Source organism: Cajanus cajan, chromosome 9 (genome assembly GCF_000230855.2).
Source record: "Cajanus cajan strain Asha chromosome 9, NIPB_CcT2T_4, whole genome shotgun sequence".
Classification (NCBI taxonomy): domain Eukaryota; kingdom Viridiplantae; phylum Streptophyta; class Magnoliopsida; order Fabales; family Fabaceae; genus Cajanus; species Cajanus cajan.
The window spans coordinates 12311199-12335226 of record NC_138525.1 but is presented as its reverse complement, the minus strand read 5'-3'; the positions used below and the strand labels follow the sequence as shown (position 1 = coordinate 12335226).

Sequence of the window (24028 nt, the reverse complement as noted above, 5' to 3'; positions counted from 1 at the left end):
TTCCCATAGAATGTGTATGCTCACTTAGTCTAATATAATGGTTTAGTCTATCTCAAAAAACTTTTCAAATGATGATAGATCTAAGTAATTGTGAAACAATATATGTCTTTAAGAGAATGTACTCTCAAAAAATCAATTTGCTTAAGTTATCTTACAATGTCTTTGATATGGGCCTTACATCACTTTGATAAAAATATGTTTAAATTGCTTATGTGCTTTTTGAGAAAAATGTTTCAAGAAATATTGAAAAACTTTTCACTCTTTCATGGTTTAAGAAAGGTAAGAATTTTTAAGAAAAACATATCTTTGAAAGTTGACAACTTTTCAAGAAGACAATAATCCCTTCGTCTTATCAAAGAAAAAGTTATTTTCAAGCACAAAAAAAAGATAGACATTTCAAAAATACAAAAACGTATTTGTCACCATCAAAAAGAGGGAGATTATTAAGTCAAAAGACGATCTAGATCCCTTAAACTCAAAGTTTTCATGCTAACAAACAAAATGTTTTAATAAAGAAGAAATGTCTGCAAAATGTCTTTGAAAAATATATTTGATAAACTTATCAGATGAAATGTAAGACATAGATCGTTTGTGAGACATTATAATTCAGACAAAGTATACAATCTATCTCATATACAAATTTTTATTATTTATTGAGACTAACGATAAAGTTTATTTTGAATATTTTATTCCTTAACAGAGTAAACCAAAAAGTCATCTTGGAACCCACAAATATGTTAAAGAGAAGAACCATGATTTTTGTTAGAACCAAGATCCTTGAAATCATGGAGAAAAACATATAAAGTCACTATTGCAGTTGCTCTGCACTAACATTGCTTCTACAAGCTCTATTTGGTATGGAAAGTTGATAAGTACCCTCCTTGATCAGATAAAAGGTACCATTTGATGAAATGCATTTGATGCTCGCATTAAATGAGCCAAACAGTCACATACCATCACAAGGAACGTATATACAACACTAATATATATCAACACATCTTCCCTACACCTATAACAATATCAACATATAGCATCACAAAACAACCAACATATATCAACATGAACAACTTTGTCTACTACAACACAATATTGACTTGAACATCACTACATCCACAACTCAAATTTTTCATCACAATAACCTAGTATATAAAACACAACAACTACATGTGTCATAACTCATTTCAACTAGGAGATCTCATATAACACAGGATAAGTAGTTTAAGTGGCTTGATCCTACCAAACCAACAACCCAAGGTGATCTTTTTGGCTTTCTAGATCAACAACAAATTAGATATCAATCCACAACAAAGTAACTTGGTTTCTCAGATTTTGCCACTTAAACAAAGAAGTCTAGTACTATTGTTAGGGTAGAACAACTAGGTATAGGCCTACCATGACATTAGCTAGATTAACTAAGCCTCTTATGGGATTAGCTTACCAACTACCATCCAAATATTACACCTTTCCGATACTCGATTAGGAACTAAGTTTTGGACTTTGTACTTTACTTAATTGGTCACTTGTAATTAGTATAGTTTGACCTTACCTCTATAAGATGATCGCTTTATACACATGTGCCTTGACCTTGTCCACATATAGTACCAACTATGATCCTAAAGGAAACTCAATTGTCTTCTTCATGGGTCAACTTCCTAAGAAAGATTTTTCAACAAATTAGGCATTTAGAGTACTACAGCACAATATCCACACAATGAGATATGAAACTTTATAAACAACCTCTCCTTTAGTCATAGGTTGGTCATCATAACTCAACAACATCATGCCTAAATGCCTAAAGCATTCTCAACATTCATCATATCAACAACACAGTAACATCATGCATATAACATATTCAACATAGCTACACAATCACACAACCTGCAACTTAACTCAACTTTTAACTAGTAACTCACAACATACTCATCAACATACAACATATTAACTTTCAACATACATATTTCATTATCATACAACATCATCAACATAACATATTCATCACCATTTATCCATAAAACAAATCAAACAACAAATGTTCAACATACAACTCATTCATCAAGCAAGCAACCAACTCAATTAGAGAAGAAAATTATTTGACCAATTTCCCATGTTAAGTGTGAAACCCATACTTAGCCTCAACCTCCTAGAAGCACACCTAAGTCCTTATGCTAAGTGTGAAACTCATGAATAGCCTCAACCTTCTAAAGGAACATCCAATTCTCACACTAAGTGTGAAAACTCACACTTAGCCTTGGCTTCCCAAAGGCACATCCTAGTTCTCACACGAAGCATGAAACTCACACTTAGCCTCACAAACCCATAAATGTCTACATAGTTGAAGAACATCCCAACAACTATGAACACAACCTAATCTCCAAAATCCTTTTAGCTTATACAATAATACATGCATGCAACCTCAAAATCTTCCAATTATAACAACATGCAACATAGAAATCGAAAAAAAGAAACATACATCAACAACACATCAAGTAGATTGTTAAATTCTCAATCTTTCACCAAGAACACCAAAAACCCCAATTCCCATTTGTAACCCATTCTGATTTGATTGACACAACCATGAATCATTAAGGAATTCACATAACATACAACTCATACATCACTACACAACTCAACTACTTAATGAAAATAAAAAATCTAGCTCCATTTACCTCAAGGTCTCCTAATACGTGAGAGAAAAGGAGGAAGAAGAAGAAAGCTTCACAAATCTTCACACTGACACCCTAAAAACAAATTTTCACCCTTTAAGCCTAAATCTTTGCTTAAGAATCTAAGAAGAAAGGGAGGTTTCAAAATTCTTAGAGCTCCTCACACTACTCTCTCTCTAACCCATATGAAAAAATGAACTAATGAAGCTCATTTCTAAAGAAAGGTCTTAAATGTCTTTCTCCTATAGGTCTAACTTAACCTCTTCTCAAAAACACTTTTAACAACAAAAACTCAAGGAATTTTACCAAATTCTCGAGCTTCTCAATACAACAACATATAATAAATATAACTACAACTTACAGTGTTACAGATGTAGAACCTAAGTTATTAAGTGAAGTAAGTTTATCAAAACTTATTTTTAGAATAAGATATTCCTCATATGTGTGTGTATGAGAGAGAGATACATGTGAACTTGTATGTAAAAACTATCGAATAATTATGATATTTAAAATAAATTATTATATCCTCTAATTACCACTCACTTTATTATTTTTCATTGTTTTCTTAATTTAGAAGTCCATTAATTTGCCTCTTTCCTACCAATAATATATTATTCATATACAAACATTTATAATAAATTAATCTTTGATTATTAATTTTGAGAGACCAGGTGACATATCTGTGGACTAAAATAAAGTTAGTAAATATGAGACTAAAAGTTGTTAATTTAAATTATTTGAAACTTTCGCTTCTTAATTAAATAAAGGAGTTAGATCCCTATCTTTTTATATAAAGTCCTAACTAATCACTATACAATTGTTACGTTAAAAATTGGAAGAAATATATTTTATTAGTTTTACTTAATATATAATGGGTTCCCCTGCACCTGGCTACACCATCACCTAGTCCCAAAGTGAACCCATTTGCTTTGCCGATACTTCCAACAGAGCAGAAACACCAAGGTTTCTCCTAAAACTCCACTCATCTCTCTTTTTTCTCTTTCTATTGATAGATATTTCTGGATCAATATCACTGTGTTGCGTTGCGTTGGGCTGCGAAAGATGTGAGAATTTGAGAGCCATTTAAGTTTTTGCTGGTGTTCATATTTTGCAGCAACTTCCTTCTTCCAGATATTTAGAGGTATGTACTTTTCTTCTGCATCTTTTTTGCCAATTTCTAATTGTTGAATGGTGAATTCAGCTCCATCTCTTACCAGATTCAAATTACGCTTGTATAAACTTTCCCAAAAGTTTGTTTCATTTTAGAGAAGAAAATTAAACAAATAAATCAATTTCTTCAACAGGCTAAAGGCTAATGCACAAGTTAAAATTGATTTATATATAAGTTCATTTATAAAATCTTTTATATTAACTTCACAAACTTTTTAATTTATCTTTTTTTCTTTCTAGTGTTTATGAAAAATCATTTTCAAACAAGCCTTTAGTATTTGTGGGTTTTTAAGTTTGGAAATGGATATACTATTATAGATATATTTAGATAAGCTTCTTTAAAAATATTTTTTTTTAAAAAAAAAGAAAAAATTATAAGAAAAAAAAATATTTAGTTGGGTAGCAAATAAAAGGCATGAACACATTATTTAGAATAGTGTTCCAGCGCAGTGCGAAGTGAAATAAATACCCTTTCTCTCTCAGATTTCGTAGTTGTGGCTTCAACTTCTGTTGCTATTTTCTGGTCATATACCTCTTCATCAAAAAGTTGACCAAAATGTCAATTCACTCCTAAAAGTTAATATAGTCGTTGGATTTTGCTTTCATTATTATGAAAAGTAAATTTAATTCCTGAAGTCGATCACATTCAACTTATTTTTTTTATTACAGTATAAAAATATAAGTATTAATTTGAAAACCAAATTAATTTTCAAAATATATTAACGAACTGAATTGATTTTTTTTTTATATTTAAAAATATAAAAAAAATTATAAAAATAGTCAAAATATAGATCAAATTTAGGTCTTCATGCTTGTACCCTAATTCTTTTACTCTTAATTACAAGATTAATTCTAATGGTTCAATTAATGATATTTGTTTTAAATATATAAACAAAATTAATCTACCAAAATAAACAATCAATTAATATTTATTTATTTTTAGAATAACTTGATCACTTAATATTATTAGTTTTGTATTCCTTACCAATTACGATGTTTCTAAATAAAGAGAAGTTTTACGTGAATAATTTTCAATTTTCTTATTACATTTTTCAATTAATCTTTTCTGTTTATTAGATGAAGAAAGTATTAAACATCTTTTATAGTTATATTCAAGTTTATAAGCTACCGTAAGTTGAAGGCCTGATTATAAGTTAGGTAATAGAATTAAAAATTTGATAAAATTTTATATAATGTAAACTGATATAAACGGACATATTTATATAATTTGTTCAGGACTTTTATTTTTATTTTGAAGGAAAAAAATATTTTTAGAGTACTATGTATAGTTTTTTTTTTTTTTCATTAGTTTAAAATTCTTATTAATATTTTAAAAATCAAACATTTTATTAAAAAAATTAATAATTAAAAGAAAGTGTATCATATGAAAAATAACTCGAAAAAAGTAAAAGAAACAATAATTAAAATAGTAAGAGATGAGACTGGAGGGAAAGTCCTAGAGAGATGAAAGGAGTTGTGTAACAACTATTAAGAAAAAGAAAGGATAAAAGAAATAAATTAAAATAATAAAAATAAAGTTGAAATAATAAAGAAGTTATAAACTTAAAAACTATAAGTCATATGCGAATTAGTTTATAGTTTATTTGCTATAAAATAATAAAATAAGTGTGCATATGTACCAAATATCTTAATTTAGTGAATGCGGGTAACCCTAGTTGAAGGGTAGAGACTAATATCACAGTATTGTAATATATATATATATAAACACTCTCCAAACAAAATCTTAGTAAATTCGAAACTGTTGATTCAACATGGTCAATAAATTCTACTATCCAAGAGATTAAATATATTTAATTTTTACATTTAATATTCTTATAAATTGTATAGCGATATCTTTCTATGCACAAGTGGTACCTCCAAATTCAATTAAAACTATTTTATTATAATCTTAATAATTTGTTGACTTAATATATATAACTTTGTTATCATATAATTTATACGCATCAATGTTATATTAATCCACAGATCATCAATTTTCTCAACCCTTGCCTTCTTTTTTGTCTCTTTCCAACACTCCCAAAAGTTGTAAAAGTTTATTTATTTTAAAATAGAAAAAAAAAAAAGGACTATAGAATTTCTACTTATTGAAATTGTGTTTGGTTTATTCCTTTTTATAACAATTTGATTTATTATCAACCACAAGGACAATATATCAAATGATATTAAGTGTCAAAATTAGAAAAACGATACCTCTAATAACTTTTTATTAAAAAATAATATCAATTTAGCCGTTACATTTAAAAATCTTTTATAAAGTAGGTTAAATCTATAAAATTTTATATAATTCGGTGTCAAGTTTTTTTTATTTTATATATATATATAATTTTAGAATTAATTGCTACTTTATTACTCTACTTAATTTTTGACATGTGATATACTATTTATACATAAAAGAATCTATTTAGTAAGAAACTTTTTATACTAGAGCAAAATTAATAAATATTATTCATTAGATCATGTCAATATAACCAATTCTCTTAACTTAATAATTGTAAAATATGTCCTAAAATATAAGAAGTCGACTTAGTATTTTTATATTCAATTTATGTAAATATTAAAATAATATTTGATGAAAAAAATTATATTTTACAAATATAGATTAAGATTATCTTAATTATATGATATAAATATATTTCCCTCAATGTATATATATATATATATATATATATATATATATATATGTGTGTGTGAAAGCATATAAAATGATTGTAAAAGAATATTTTGTAAGAAACATAGAGAAATGGGCGCTAGTCAAGTCAAGAGATTGAACGGTGGTAATGAAGATTTTTCTATATCGTGGAATAATTTTAGATGATAGGGTGATGGTGGCAAGTTGGCACGGACGTACCTTTTGTGATGGTTAATTAAATTCACAAATAAGTAAGTATTCCTCTTCAAATTGGAATCACATATATTTATGTCTCTTTCAAGTCATTTTGGTCGGATTTCTAAGATTCCATTCAAGTGTTTGTTGCTACGTTACGAGTTACAAATTCATGGCCAAGCTTCCTTGTCATTCTTTTGGGTTTGATATACATGCCTTTCTAAACCCTAGGTTTGATATGTCTCTTCACCACGTGGAATGCTATTGTTGCTTCATACCTTCAGAATGGACGTGCTCTTCACTTAGCTTCAATTATTGTGAGTAGGGTAAAATTAATGGGGTGGAATTTACTTTTAGATAAAGCTTACATATACTATACATACACTGTTTTTTCTAATTAAAAATGATTTTTTTACTTGAGATATTATCCATAATATTTTTAGTATTTATAGATAAATTTTATCTTTTTTTTCTCTACCTTTGGTACCTAAAGGAGATTAAGTCCTATAATTGATTGGGAACTCTCCTTTAAAAAAACAAAACAAAATAAAATATAAGTGTTAAAATAGAATTAAAGTTCCACATCATTAATAAAGGAGAAGAAATATAAGCTTATAAAACACATATTCTCTATTATTGGTATGAGGTCTTTTAATGACGAAAAAAAAAATAAATTCGAAGATCTAAGTCTAGCGGATATATAATATGAAGACGAATGTGAATGTTCTCTATAAAAAAAAATATAAAAAAAAAACCGAATACAAAATATAAAAACATCTCATCAATAAGAACATTTGCAGCACAATTGTTTGTCCGAGGTGCTTAATTGTAGACAATGGTTAATAAAATATATAGATTCATGTTGAGAAAGAAATAAATGAACATTAATGAAGGAGAGAGAAAAATGAACTAATAAATAAATAATTTTATCTAATTTAAGTAACTTATGATTTTGAAGGAGAAATGTACTTAATTGTAATATGGTATGTAGGACCCAAAAAAGTCACCATCTCTAATGAACACTGAAATTGCTGACTAAGCTACACCTCCATTTTCTTAATTTTTCATATTGACTTTTTCATTGTTTTTTATACAAGATTTACTCTTTTCATAAAATATGTTACATATATCATGAAATTTTTCATTAACATAAAATGATAAAAGGAAAAAAAAAGTGTATATTAAAGTAAGAGCCAAAATTTATAATATCACATAATATTCAGAAAATAATCACAATAATATGCAGGCTTTGGAACTCAAAAAAGTTACATGACGAATCACCTTGCTTTCTGTGATCCAACCCAAATAATTGTGCATTTTGTTACTTTATTTGTAAAGTTAAGTGCTTAATTGTGTGCTCAAATGAAAGGAAAAAGGTAATATCGTTTTATATTTCCACTATGGAATTAATGTAGTCCTCTGGATTCTTCATTGTACCCATCCAAGTTTTGCACCGAAAATGTCTCCTTTTACTGATGCCATGATTCTCTTGTCACCCTCTTTATTCTTTTCTCTCTCTCTCTCTCTCTATCTGCATATGATAATCTATTGGACAAGGAACGTTCAGTGCTTAACTTATAATTATTCCTAAAGTCATGTTCAAAGGTCAGGAAATGAAGCACGTTGATTCTTTTACACATGCTTGGAAGAATGTGTGCCTAAAGCATTGCATTAAGTAGTGCTCTATCACCCCCCCCCCCCCCCACTGCTGACATCACGATTTTAAAATATGGTTTTGATTGTGCTATGATTTTCAAAATTATGTGAAATATTGCAGGTATAAGTATTCAAAGAACTATTATGCACCACAACACAACATAGTATTTATCTAACTGATGATGGGATCTTTTCTTCGAATTGTACAATTCATTTGATTCCTTTGTTGCATGATTTCAAACTTTCATTAGTTACTTGTGACCTGCTTTGCACTATGTGGATATATTATATTGTATAATGCTACTTGGAATCTGCACAAGAAAGTAACGGTTCTGTTTCCCCCTCTGACTAGACTTGTTCACTTTGTTAAAGGAAAAACGAGGCAAGCTTTTGACTGGGGAAGTTGATTGAATGGCAAAAGTTTGTTGGCCATATTTTGATCCAGAGTATGAGAACTTCAGCAACAGAATCAACCCTCCAAGGTTCACTGTTATCTTCTATTGAATTACAATTTACCTTTTTTTTCTATGATCTTCAACTTATGTAGGAGAAAACACAGAGAGAAAAGGAATATTAATATCATCAATGAAAAATCCAAGTCTTGGCATTTATGGATATTTAGACTTTGGATTTTCCAGTGTAGCTTAACTGCTTTCAATCAAACTCAGTAAAAAGAAAAATAACAGTGCAACATAACCATAGTGTAATCCAATCACAATCCACATAAATGATAATAATGTTTCTGAGTGGATGTAAAACTTTTTACTGATCACAATTAAATTCTAGAATTAAAAGCTTCAGTAATTCTTAGCTAGTCTTTGTTATAAGGAAGATGTCATCAATTTAATCCACACTATATAGTCAGAGATTAAACAACACCCTTTGGAATTGGGATTTATGGTGGGAATTTCTAATACCCGGAAGAAGTGACTCTTTGATGGTAACTCTGTTTCCACTTCGCAGGGTCTCTGTGGACAATGATAGTTGCCATGATTGTACACTGATCAAGGTATAATTTCTCAAAATGATTGATTATGATAATGATATTTATCATGGCCTCGTTGTGAGTCATGATTTGGAAGCAGAGCATCGTAGAAAACCAACCTACACCATGTGAATTTTTAAAGTTACTTTAAAACTATTTGCCCTATTTTTTCAAGCCACACTTGATTTAACTTTATTCTTATTCTTATGAGCCAGTTGAGACTTTGTTATCCCTCACTCAATTCTCTGACCATGAGTCAAAAACTTTAGCCGAATTTCATTTGACTAGAAGATCATTCTTAATCCACCCACCCACCTGTGGTAACACTTTCTTGGTTGCATTTGATTAGAAACTCTTGTTTAGCAATATTTTCTTCTTTGTTCCACTTTGAATGTTTGTACAGGAAAATTAGTTGCAAATTTTAATTGAAAAGCTTATTGAACAGACATAAGTTCTATTAAATTCGCATTAAGTCGATTGCTAAAAGATTAAAAACATGTTTATATACAAGTTTAGAAGTGTTTTTAAGAACTTATTTTCTGGAAATAAGTTATTTTCAGTAGACAAGCTCTTAAAAACACTTTTAGTTTGTATCTAAACAAACTCTAAGTTATTCGAAATATTAGACTTTCCCAAGTGACTTTCATCATCAGATATGAGTTGATGCAATATCTAATGGATTTTTTTTTTCATAAAAAAATATGCAGTTTGATAGTATCAACAAACCTGGAATTCTGCTGGAAGTGGTTCAAATCCTGACAGATCTTGACTTCATAATTACCAAAGCTTACATATCTTCTGATGGTGGATGGTTTATGGATGGTATGTTCGTGATTGAAACTTGAATCGGTAATGCATTGACTACACAGTTGTGTCCTGTCCTTGCTTGTTGTTAGTAGCCTAATTAAAAGCTGGTAATTATTGAGAACATTGATTGCTACTAAGATGCTCTTCATTCTTCATTATTTCTAGTTTTCTCTTGACTACCTATGTATGAATATGTCCATGAGGTATAAGGAAAATTCATTTAGTAAAGTACTTGGACAGAAAACAACATACTTTAGTTCTTATAGACATATTTACTAAAACATTGTCTTGTACATAAAAAAATTTAGATGAATTTTTAGCAAACCATTCTGTTTTATCCTAACGCATTCCCTATTCAAACAAGTTCTTAACATGTTTACCTAATGGAACAAACAGTATTTCATGTCACGGATCAACAAGGAAAGAAGATAACGGACAGCCAAACAATTGACTTCATTGAAAAGGTATTCATCTTTCTCCTCTATATCTGATATATTCTTATAGTTATATAAATATATAACGTGATAGCAATCTAACAACCATGTAAAAATGAACCAATTAAAATTGTAATGTAATAAATTGAAGAATTATTCATGGTTACCAAACATCACATGGCATCTAGAGAGAAAAAGAGAGAAGTGTAGGTATAATAGGTGATGTGATGTGATAAGAAGAGAGATAGAGAGATAGAGAGAAATAATAGGTGTTTATATATCCGTCTAAATTGAAATAGCATAATAGATTTAAGAGCTACTTAAATGGAGCATTGTATTTAAAATAAGTTTTATGTCCTTAGGAAAGTAACCATACATGACTGCCAATTCTTATTTTGTTCTTTGTAAAAGCATCAATAGTAGTTTAAACCAAATACTTGGTTTACTCCATATTCAAAAGAATCAAAATCAGATATGACCTGCACCCTTCTCTCATATTTGAGTCTCCAATGCAGTTCCAAACTTGGAGAGAATTTATGAACTCACCTAGTAACTTCCTCACTTGATCTCTAGTAGTGAATTTGCTTAATTAAATCATAAGAAACAATTGACCAGGTTGATGCTAGAAGCTACCTCCTGATCAGAATTGCACCCTTGCTGTAACACAGCACAACTACATAATAAACACATCAAATACTGGAAAAATTAGGTGATCCTGATCACATAATCTCTAACTAATCTCTACTTGATATGTAATCAAGTCTTACAATATGTTTAAATACAAGTCTAGAAAAGCTTTTAAGAACTTCTCTACCAGAAAATACTTTTTATTTTAAGTAGAGAAGTTTTCAAAAGCCTTTTTAGACTTTATCCACATAGACTCTTATAACTTTCTCTGGTAGATTAAAAGACTTAAATGCTAATCATATAGTGATTGGCAGGGACAATGGACGCTTGTGGTCCTGAACTATCTAATAATGCTTCAAATACTGAGTGCTATTTGTTAACATTAAAACAGGTTCTAGGACCAAAGGGCCAGAACACAGAAGGAGTGAAGAGTTGGCAAGGAAAAAGGGTTGGAGTGCACTCAATTGGTGATCACACAGCCATTGAGCTCATTGGTCGAGACCGCCCCGGCCTCTTGTCTGAGATATCAGCAGTCCTTGCCAGCCTCCAGTTCAATGTGATTGCAGCTGAAGTTTGGACTCACAACAGGAGAATAGCTTGTGTCCTTTATGTCAATGATGCTACAAACCAAGCCATGGATGACTCAAAAAGATTGTCTATTATGGAGGAGCAGCTCAACCACATCCTACGCGGGTGTCAGGATGATGAGAAAGTGGCTAGGACCAGTTTCTCAATGGGTTTCACTCACATGGATCGGAGGCTCCACCAAATGCTATTTGCTGATAGGGACTATGAAAGTGCTGGAGTAACAACAACAACAGATGTTGATTGTGCTCCTTCTTTTAGGCCTAAAATCAGAATAGAACGCATCGTGGAGAAAGGTTACTCGGTGGTTAGTGTGAGATGCAAAGATCGGGCAAAATTAATGTTCGACATTGTTTGCACTCTCACTGACATGCAATATGTTGTCTTCCATGCTACAATCTCATCCGAAGGGCTTTATGCATCCCAGGTACACATCATTTGTTAACAATAATATCCATTCTGTACTTTAGCTTACCAATCACACAAAGGTACACTTGTCATTTAACTTTTTTAGCTTGCTCAATTGATCTGCCAACCCAAATCTTAAGGGTGTAAATGAAAATAATTTGTGAGAAACCGCAAAGTTGAAATAATTCATACAAGGAAGTAATAGAGAAATGAGTTTAATTTCTGTACATTGCATTCAATTAAAATTCATAGTAGGTATCACTTCTAATGTAATTATTATAAATATTAACAAAATAACAATAATGAATGATTTGTGATTATATGATAAACTATACATACATGATAATATGTGATTAAATGATAGTAGTACATGATATATACTCTTGGGAAAGTTCGAAATAGACCAATTTGAGAAATGTAGACTAAAAATGTTGATGTGGCAATGTTAGGAGTACTTTATACGGCACATGGATGGGTGCACGCTTGACACTGAAGGAGAGAAAGAAAGGGTCATCAAATGCATTGAAGCTGCTATTCAAAGAAGAGTTAGCGAGGTAATGTACATTGTGCAGTTTAAAATTGATTCTGTATGCTTCTTTAAACCATACCAAAGACCAGAAGTCGGGGATGAACTTCTGGTTCTCAACATAGTAAGTTCTTTGATTTCGTGAGATGGTTTCCCAATGATCTTTATTATGACAAGTGACTTAATTTTCTCTTGACCCCCTTACTTCTTATGAGGCCCCGATCTACTACTTTTCTTTTCCGCTCATTTCTTTCTTTCCCTCTTTCTTTCTCTACATCAGAAAGTCTTCTGAGTTTAACCCAATTAATACATTTTGCACCTGCAGCTATCTACTTGTATTGTTGCGAATGGTACGGCAGATATATGGGGCTAAGTTCCACTCAGATTGTATGTGACCATCATATCCACCTAATCAATCGGTGACAGTGATGGTCTTTTCTTTTGTCTTCAATAGAGCATTAGAGCTTAAGAACCTATATACTCCACGTAATATCATCTCATCCACATCCCTATAACCTTAAAAGTTAAACTAAATAAAGGGAAAGTTTTCTTTGCTCTGTTTTTATCATATACAAATTGAGTTTATGTGACAAAATGTCACTATCAGCCATATATGCTATAACATCATACAATTAATTATGCATCCCTGTTTGATTTTGTCCATACATCTGATTATGAGTTTTATATGTATGTATATATACTAGGCGTAAAATTTACATCGTCCACCAGTCAGAATCAGAATTCCTTATCAGTATGATTTTTATGTTATATCATGAATTAATAACTACATTCTATCTAAAAAATAAATAAAAAATCCCAATTGTGTAAAACATTTTATTCTCATAAATAGGACCAATGTGATATTTATATAAGATTTCTCTTTCTCATTTGGAAGCAAGTCTTTGAGAGACTTTAATTGATTCATAATGTATGTTTTTTCTTTTAGTACTAAAACACTGGTTAAGGAATTTTTAGAAAAATGTATAGATATGTTTTTACTTTTTATTATTTATTCATTAATTATTATGATGATGATGAAAGTGTTGTTAGCATTGATCTTGTGGGATGATGGACACAGGGTGTGAGCCTAGAGCTGTGTGCAAAGGACAGAGTGGGGTTGCTGTCTGAGGTGACAAGGATCCTACGAGAGAATGGCTTAACAGTGAGTAGGGCAGGTGTGTCAACCGTAGGGGAGAAAGGGCTGAATGTGTTCTACGTGAGGGATGATGCATCAGGGAACCCTGTGGACATGAAGATCATCGAAGCACTACGCAAGGAAATTGGACAGACAGTGATGGTCAATGTGAAGAGGGTACCAGGCAGTGCCAAAGCACCACCTCAAACCCGAGGGTGGGCCAAAACAAGCTTCTTCTTTGGCAACTTGTTTGAAAGGTTCTTGACTTGATCATCATCACACTTCAGAATTAATCATGCATCTTCTCGCATTCTAGTTGAAGGACACGTCAAAGTGTATAGATAAGAATAAGGTTGTTGCGTGTCAGACTTGTGTAGGGCTTGAACTTTGTCCCTTTCTTTCAAACCAATGCTTATATAAGTTGTAACTTATATTTTGTCTTCCCTTATCCTTTTTTTTTTAAAACTCATATTTTCTGGAACTTAGTTTTAATCTCGAGTTGTATGCGTGTGTTTGAACCAACGCTCATTCCTTCAAGTGAAACTAAGGGGGTGTATTGGTTTAGGATTTCATAGGATTTTAAAAGACTTTTTTTGAGTAAAAAAGTCCATTGGTATTCAATCAGGATTTTATGTCACTTAAAAACAATCCAGTGGTATTCAATCTGGATTTTCAAGATTTTTTAAAGAGTCCATTAAAATCCACTGGTATTCGTTTGAGATTTTTTACAACTTAAAAATAATCCATTGGTATTCAAAAATATAAGGATTTTAAAGGATTGTTGTGTGAGAGGGATTTTGAAGGACTTTCTAGTGTTATCTATAAATACCAGAATCATAAAACAATCCCATCCAAACCCAACGGATTTTGAAGGATTGTTTGAAGTGATTTTTCAAGTGTTTCAATAATTTTCAAGTGAGTTTTTCATCTTTTTTTTTCTATGCTCCTGTCTTCTCTATTTTTTCTCTACTAATAATATTATACTATTATTCATTGCTCATATATAATATTGCAGTACCGCTCTCATCCCATTCTCCTATTTTGTGAAACTCTGATATGTAAATGATAGTGTCATTGAGTTGCTCTATTTTTCTGTTTGTTCTCTTTAATTGACTTGCTTTATTTTATTTTATGAAGTTGAATTTGTTCCTTTATATAAAAAAAAAATGCTTGAAATTTTAACTTTTAAGTGGTAATTTTTTTATAACAGACATCAAGAAAAGAAAAAGGTGAAAGATGAAATTGATATCATAATCTATATATATATATATATATATATATATATATATATAAGATGAATTTGTTAGGGTTTCTGTGAGTAGAATGAGATGAAAATGGATCTTAGTTGGGGGAAGAACCCTCTCAGCATAAAAACTATGAACTCTCTCATTCCTTTGAATTTGTTACTCTTATCCCTCCTTTTATGACTCAACAATTATTTTATTTTTTTTACTATGATTTTTTTTTATTTTTATATTGTGAAATTAAGATTTTTTTATATTTTTAAAAAAGAAAATTAACATAAGACATTGTAGTATCTAATTTTTTAGGGTTTAGAATTTATGCCTTTATTAGCTTATTTTTAAAAAAATAAAATATTTTTAAAATATTTGTTAGAATAATTTACATTTATAAATATCATTAAAAATTATCATATAATATATAACTAATATATATATATATATATATATATATATTCTCTATATCTAAATATTTTCTCAGTATCGAATATACTAATTTTTTTTATATAAAAAATAACTTTTGTTTCTATATTTTCTTTTTTACATTTTTGTTATAATGATTGAGATATTTGATCCATTTGGATAGCCAAGATATATTCGATCTTGTATAATTGGTGTGCTTCTAAAAATAATAATATAATTTTATTGATTTTGTCTCTTATCTATAATTATTTATATAACTGGTTTTCAACATATATTATTTTACATGGAAATAATAAAGAAAAAGGAAAAGAGAAAGAAAACTATGAAGCTTGGACCAAGGAGGATTCCGATGAATTGTTACAATTGATAGTGGATACTATAAAAAGATGATAGAATATTATGGAGAATTATTATTATTATTTATCTAGACATTATTGTTTTTTTAATTATTTTTATCTTTGACTCTTTTTAAATTTGAATGTATGAATTTTTTTTTAAATTTTATCAAATGTCAAAACTCCACAAAATCCCACAGAATCCATTAAAATCCTGATTTAAAAGTCTTGTAGAATCCATTAAAATCCTAATTTTAAATCTTGTAGAATCCTGCAAAATCTTAAAAGTCGTGAAAATCCTGCAAAGTCTTTTAAAATCCGCAGGATTTTTTTTCACTAAAAAAGTCCTTTAAAATCCTAATCCAATATAGAACCGTTTTTAAGAGTTTTTTTTGCTAAAAGTAAAATATAATTTTATTAAAAAAATTTAATAAATACTTCTAAATTTGTACATAAACAAATTCTTAATCATTTTAAGTAAAGATACTCGTGAGTTTGAATTTTAAATGGAAGAGAAAGAGAGATGTCACTGGTCAACTAAATTTTTTGATTAAAGTTAAACATTTACATAATTAGTGAGTTCTTCATATAAATATAATATAATTAAAAAATGTTGTGCATTTGATGCATTAGTTAAGAGAGTTAATTTTGTATGAAAATTGCACACTTCCTGATCTCGTACATGATGTGACTAGATATACTTCTATACACACGTAAAGTTTTTAATCTTTAAATAGTAATAAATTATATGCGTAATTATTTGTATAAACAGGTGTGCATGGGATGAATTATTAACTTGTTGATTTCTTAATCATCATCTTAAAGATGTATTTATCTTTTCGATCGGTGTATTACTCCTAAAGATATATATAGGATAGGCTAGCTTGGCACGTTGTATTCTCTACTTTCGTGGTATTTCATAATATGTTCTAAGCAATGACGTGAAACCTGTCCATTCCTATTGCACAAATTTATAGGCGTGGGGACGAGGGTTACACACTTGCACAAGTCAATTTTTCAGTTGTATATTCCTTCAATGACTGCTTAATTGATTGCTGTACCCAGTCAACACACACACAGATAGGTATTAAACAATATGCATGATCAATTGCAATTATTTGATCAGATAAGATTACCGTTATCAGCTACAAGTTGGTGTTGAAAGTAAAATTGAATTCGATTTTCTTACCCGAGAGTTAATTTTCTATAGAATTAAAAGGAAGGAGAGGAATTAGCATAAGATTACAAAAAAATTGTAGAAGAGGATTTAAATGAATTTGAAGAGATAAATTTTTAGTTGTTAACTTTAAAATATTATATGAATTATGTTTATAAATAAAATAAAAATAAATTTTAGGTATTGTTGTGAGACTAAAAAATAATTAATTTCACTCTCAAATATAACTAGATTTGCATGAAATTATTTTACATGAAAGACATTGATTACAAAAATGATATACATCCATATTCAATTATGGATTTTCTATTTTGAAATCATCGTGGATTATGGTGTTCATAATTAATTAAGATTTCAAAACAAACAAAACTCTTAATCATATGGATGACACACATTTCTATGGTTTAAACTCTCTATCTTTCAATATATAAATAGATAGAAGAATATTAACATATTCTCACCTTTTTTTTCTTAGAATATGTTAGTAATCTACACCATAATTTTGGAATAAGAAACACTCTCATTTCTTTTAATTTAATTAATTTGTATAAAGAATATTATAGTAATTTTTTCTTTTAAAAGAAAAAAAAAATATTTTCTCTCTCCTATTAACTTCATTCTTTAACTCATTTCTCTCTTCTCTCATCTCTTACCTTTGACTATGTCCCCTCTCTTTGAACAAATAAATTACTTTCTCTTAATTAATTGTCGTCATAGGACTTGCTAAGGTGACAGGCAAAGTGTTGAGGATGGACATAGTGGAAAGGTGTTCATATATATATATATATAGAGAGAGAGAGAGGGATCCACTTATAAAATATATTTATGATTATTTATCAATTTAAATTAAATAAATGACATATCAAATAATTTTCAAAATTTTGAAAACTTGTAGACTTATTCTATACATTAAAAACTTTTAATTCAATAGTTGAATTGTTTTAAATTTGATGTATAACAAAAGTTATTGAACAAAGTAAATCTACCAAAATTTACTCTTAGAATAAGTGGATCCCTCGTCTCTCTCTCTCTCACACACACACACACATACGAGGAGGGATCAAATTGCATAATAACTCTTGATAAAGTTACTTTATTCAATAATTCATAGTGTATGTTGAATTTCAACAATTCAATCATTAGATTAAATTTTTTTAATGCATAAATCAAATTTACAAATTTTTAATAAATTTAAAAATTATTTGATACTTCGTTTCATTAATTCAAACTAACATATAATCATAAAAATATTTTATATGATGATTTAAATCTATATAATAAAGTATTATATAATTTTCAAATTTCTAAAAAAATGTGTAGATTTGAACTATACATTAACCCCTTTAATTTAATGGTTGCATTGTTGAAATTTAATATATACCATAAGTTATTTAATGAAATAACTTTATCAGAAGTTATTCTTGAAGTAAATTGATCCCTTCTTTCTTTCTCTCTCTCTCTCTATATATATATATATATATATATTTGATTATATATGTAGATTTCTTTATAAATAAATAAAATTTAATAATGTATTACTAAATAATAATATTATATATTAATCTAAATTTTAATATGTTTATATTGATTTATTATATATTATAAATAATAATTCTAATTTTTTTAAAATATTTCAGGTAACATAATGGATTATGTTAAAATCGGCCATGTAACCGATTGATATACTGAAAATGAAACGAAAACGTATATGTGAGTAAAGTTAATAAAAAAAATTAAAATTTAATTGTTTAAATAATTTATTCTTACTTAAATATTTAACTATATAAAATATAATTTAAAAATATCAAATTCTTATTTCTTACCTAATTTTATTTTATTAAATAATTACAAAAATTTATTTATTTCTTATCAAATTATTTTTCATTTATTCCCTTCAATTTTTTCGATTCTTTCTGCTCTTTTAAACAAAGCATTAAAAAAGATCATAGTTCGAATCTCGTAAAATAGTAGTTGGTTTTTCAGTGAAAAATTAGTCATCAAAAAGTTGAGTATTTTATACCGACATGATTATAGAAGATAAAAGAGTTAACGTGAAGGTAGTAGACACTTCAAAATGCTATCACCAACTAATAGCAGAGATCCTTTTTCATACGTATCAAATGCCCCGCATAAGAGAACAAATTAACTATCATATTTTATTCAAACGCCAATAATTTACCAGCTCTTCTTTCTTTTTTCAGATTTGGAAGATGGATGTTGATCTTACCGGAAATAGTTAGGTTGTTGAAATTGTCTAATAAGGTTTTCTTCACTTTTTGTAATTTTATATTGGATGATATCATCTTCGTTCTTTGTACTAAGTGGGAAGGTACGTATAAAAAGAACTCTGATGATCAAGTTAGTCTTGTGATATTTTTTTTATTATGTTATGCATACCTCTTTATTAACTATCATTGACTGTTTACATCAATTCTATGATGGTTATGTTCGATGTGTGTGAGTAAACTTCCTTTTTTAAGGATTATCTTGTGCCAAGTTGATATATCGACATAATTGTAGATATTCTCTAATAGGTAGACGAGGTTAGTATATCAAATTGATGAGATTTATACTCGAGTTCACATTGGCATATAAACTTGGTAATACATCTATAGTCGAGTTCATTTACTCATATTGATAAAGATATTCGAGATAATAAGCTAATTAATGAGGATGATCTTTCTGACAATACCAGTGAGGAGAGTTTCTGAATATAACTTGTATTTTTTCTTTTTTCTTCTTGATGTTTAATTTTACATTTTGTGAGAATAATGTATGAGATTTTATTTTCTTTAAATTTGAATGGAATTCGTATTTTAAAAGTTTATACTTAGTTCTAAGTTTTATCAATTTGTGATAACTAAATTTTTATTTCATCTTTTGAACTTGCACTTGGCCAGTTTTAGATGTTTGGCTTTGAACTCGGCCAAAAAGAAATTTCATGTTTGGCTTTGAACTCAATCACGTATAGATTATGTAGTTGGCTTGGAACTCGGCCATAGATAAATTTTTAATTTGGCTTGGAACTCGGCCATAAGTAGATTTCACATTTGGCTTCAAACTCGGCCAAATGTTTAATTTTAACTTTTGTAAGCAAAATGATAATCAATAAATCTAAAATCAAATATGTCATAAAGGGAACTCTAAATTATATGAAATTGTGAATTTATATACCTTTTTTCTACTCGAAGTGTGCCTCAATAAAACCTCTTCAGTCAAAACCCTAATTTTTCACAATGGGAAAATTTGAGGAAGAAAAAGAATACATCATCTGAATTTACAAGTTTAACTGTAGAAGCATACACACACTATATACAAAGGTAATAATTAAATGGAGAAAAACAAGTAAAAAAAAAAAACAAGGTAATAATCTTGTTGTGTACCTTTAATTAAACAAGAAAAAGAAAACTGAGTATGAAAAAAAAAATACATCACCTTTAGTTTTTCTCCATTTATAATTAAATGGAGAAAAAAAAGTCTAATATGTAAAATTTGGCCTAGGCCCACTAAAGGCTCAATTACTAACTTCACCTACACATTTGTTACTTGCTACCCCATTACCAAAACTAAAAATATGAAAATCTATGACCCTTAATACAATGTCAAATGAAATAAAAGTTTCCAAGTAACATATCATAAAATCCTAAGGGTATGACTTACAAAGAAAGATAAAGGTGCCTTACAAATACAAAAGTAAAAATAAGTTTATACAAGTATCTACTAGGGATGGCAAAATGGGCCGTGGCCCGCAGGCCGGGCCCATCATTTCAGCCCGCCAACCCGCCAAGCCCGCCAACCCGCCGGGCCAAATAGCGGGCTGGCCCATCCCAACCCGCCAAGGCCGCATAGGTAATATATTGATTTAGTGATTGGCCTAGTATAAATAATAGGCTTAATATAAAATAATAAAAAATCAGGCCCAATAGAGCCTATTTGCAGCCACCAAAGAGCCAAAACCTAAACCAATTTCAGCCAACAACCAAAACGTAAATGAATTCCATTCCAGCTGCAGCCACCGAAGAGCATACCATTCCTCCTGGTACTTATGCTTATGGTAACAAGCAATGGTTCCTTTTTTTATAATTTTTTTTCCATTTTTTTTATTTAAACATAAAATATATATTTTTTTCCATTTTTTTTAAAATATTTTTTGGGTATACGAGCTGGTGTTGAGATTTCCGTTGAAACACTTTTGTTAATATTTGTAAATTCGTTTAATTCTATCAACGGTCTCAAACACGGCAAGTATACCGGCCGTTCAAGTAGTAAAAATATCGTATCCACAGGGATTAGAAGGTAAAATAAGCATTTATTGACTATTCATGACTAAAGAATAATTCCAATTTGTAGTTTGTCATGTGAATGTGAATTAAAGATCATGACTACTGGAATGAAAGCTATAAAAATATTTGTTTGAGAGTGGAAAAGGTTAGAAATGATATTGTGGTATTGTGAGGTTGTGGGGGTCAGATTTCACCAAACGTAACACTAATGTATCCTTAATCTCTTGTTACATACATTGCTTAGTCAACCCATAAGTTTACTCAAACCTAATCCCTTAGAGAAAGAGCCTAGGTGCGGATATTGAATATCAATCCCTTGAGTACCCAATATTTACACCCGCATTACGGGCTAGGGTTTAAGACTACTAATGGGTCAAGCTTTATCCCTAGATACAATCACCACTAGGCATATATTTCAGAACTAGTTTCAATGGTATTTCCCAATACTCAATGGAACCTTAAATCATGCAAAGGGTGATCAATCCAAAACAAGCATTAAGAATAGAAACAAACACAACAATGAATGAACAACATATATATATATCATAGAAAACGTAAGGATTACAATAGAATTCGTTGGTTACATCTAACCCCACAAAAATGGGTAAAACCACTCAAGACAATGAGGGCAAAACAAAATAGAGATGGAAGAGGAAATGAAGAACCGAAGGAAAGATCCGCACACGAACGATCCCAAGCCCTGGGAATCCCTTCCGCAGCTCCTGGAGGCGCCCAATGTGAGAATGGAGGTTTCTCCCCCGAAAATGGCTTCAACTACGGGTCAGGGAGATCAGATTAGGTTTTCGCGCCCGGCGTGTAAGTCTTCGCGCCCGACGCGTACTCTTCTGTGCACTTTCTGCCTCATTGTAAGCCCGGCGCAATTTCCTTTTACGCCCGGCGCGATGTCTTCCAGAGAGTTTCAAGCACTCTCTGTCTCGACCACACCCGGCGCGTGTATTCTCTCGCCCAGCGTCATGGCTTCCAGGCTCTGTTCTTACCAAGCCCAGCGCGATTCATCTTGCGCCTGGCGCAATTTCTTCTCTGCTCCTTAGGCTCTTTAGTTTCCAATCCTATGGATCTTCAATCCTCAAGTCCCTAGCTCAATACCTGCACAAAAAATGAGATGTATTAAGGTATTGTTAGCTAAATTTGGGTTAGTTATATCTGCACAAAATGAACCAAAAAGAGAACAATTATATTGCAATGGTTCAGAGGATGAGTGGAATTCGTTCAATAAGTCTCATCCAAAAAGAGGTAAAATTGAGACTTAACAGCTGGCCCGCCGGCCCGCCAACCCATCCTTAGGCGGGGCGGGCCAACATTTTCAACCCGTTTTTCATTGGCGGGCCAGCCCGGCCCGACCCGTTTTTGGCAGGCCATTGCCGGGGCGGGCTGACCCGTTTTGCCACCCCTAGTATCTACTATATACAAGGTAAAAGAACTCAAACTATACAAAGTATGTACAATAGATTCTATAAGACCAAAAAACGGAATCATACTCAATGCTCATATAAAGCATTGGTCTAAAAGGCACCTCCTCTGTAGAAGTCTCCTCTAGCCTCCTAACCATGAACTTAGTTAAAGGCTCAATGGTCTTTATGTGTGAGCTCTCTGTGGATGGTCCTCCGTCAACAATCTTAGGAAGAGGATAAAAGAATTGGAAGTAAATTAAAGAGAGATTTAAGCTTTCGAAAAAGATAATTCCAGAGAAAAAAAAATAACTCTTCAAACTCCAATAATACTCAAAAGTTATACAAAATGGGTCAAAACTACAATATATAGAATTTAGTTGGCTTATGGTGTAACCTAGACTAACCATGATTAAGTGTAATCATGGTTAGCTATCTTGTACTTAATCTAACCAACTTTAGTTAAATTTCTAGAAGTTTAGGTTAGCTTAAGTTAACTGCAGCTATCTAGCCTAATCATTACAACTACTAAATTAATAATTACTTTTAACAAGTTGTTGAGATATCACTATTAAAGCCATGTGACTTAATTTGTAGTCTGGATGGCAAGCTTGGCTTGGTTTGGATGTTCAAACCACTTGCATAAGCAAGTGGACGTCCAAACCTATGGGCCATAAAAAGATTTGGGTCATCCAAGCTTAAATAAGTCTATCATGACTTTAGCTAGTTACATCTCCCCTAAACTATTAATTACACCCTTAAAGAAAAATTGTACAAGGAAAAAAATTCCTATACTACTTGACCCAAAATATAAGGTAAAAAATAACTTATACACAATATATACAATAAAAAACTAAGCAACTGGGAGAACACATACTCTATGCTCATGAAACATATCCTCTCTAGTAGCTCCTTTAGCCTTTTGACCATAAACCTTATTAAGGGTCCAATGATCTTTAAGGATAGTCCTCCATCAGTGGTGGCCTTAGGTTCCCAGATCTTTGAAAGACTATCCAAGATCTTGAGATTACTTTGAGTTTTAGAGAACTTAGTTCCTAGATATTTTAGCCCATTGATAATAGTTTGAAATCTTCCAAACATTTCATCAATGGTTTCTTTCTCCTTCATAGAGAATAACTCATAGTGTATGAAGAGTAGCAACTCATTTGAACCTAACGTCTTTAGTGCCCTCATGAGTTACATTGATGGTTTCCCATATTTCTTTAGAAGTTTTGTAGTTGTAGAACTTGTATTCCATTCTTGACAAAAAAGCAAACCAAGATGTATCTTGCTTTGATGTTGAGTTGTATAGTTTGTTG

The 24028-nt window shown here is 30.3% G+C and overlaps 1 protein-coding gene across 10 annotated transcripts; it reads left to right on the top strand.

Moving 5' to 3' along the window:
• The first annotated feature begins 3505 nt into the window (after positions 1-3505).
• LOC109816005 (ACT domain-containing protein ACR3) lies at positions 3506-14285 on the top strand. Of its 10 annotated transcripts, XM_029275147.2 has the most exons (10): positions 3522-3626; positions 3778-3804; positions 6910-6995; positions 8707-8816; positions 9298-9343; positions 10027-10141; positions 10523-10590; positions 11579-12199; positions 12630-12734; positions 13785-14285. In XM_029275147.2, exons 4-10 carry the CDS (start codon positions 8746-8748, stop codon positions 14109-14111), a joined length of 1353 nt encoding a protein of 450 aa, XP_029130980.1. In that variant the 5' UTR covers positions 3522-3626; positions 3778-3804; positions 6910-6995; positions 8707-8745; the 3' UTR covers positions 14112-14285. The 10 variants fall into 10 exon arrangements, with proteins under 10 accessions (XP_020236466.1, XP_029130980.1, XP_082919385.1 ...); XM_020380877.3 differs by lacking the exon at positions 6910-6995 and having other exon boundaries at positions 3506-3626; XM_083063259.1 differs by lacking the exon at positions 6910-6995 and adding an exon at positions 13032-13056 and having other exon boundaries at positions 3524-3804; positions 13785-13977.
• Positions 14286-24028: the final 9743 nt, after the last annotated feature.

Excerpts from the sequence above, each read along its gene's own strand:
- LOC109816005 (XM_020380877.3), top strand. The coding sequence starts at position 8,746 with ATGGCAAAAGTTTGTTGGCCATATTTTGATCCAGAGTATGAGAACTTC. Across the intron at positions 9,344-10,026 it reads ATGATTGTACACTGATCAAG|TTTGATAGTATCAACAAACC; the intron begins GTATAATTTCTC and ends AAAAATATGCAG. Across the intron at positions 12,735-13,784 it reads TTCAAAGAAGAGTTAGCGAG|GGTGTGAGCCTAGAGCTGTG; the intron begins GTAATGTACATT and ends TGATGGACACAG.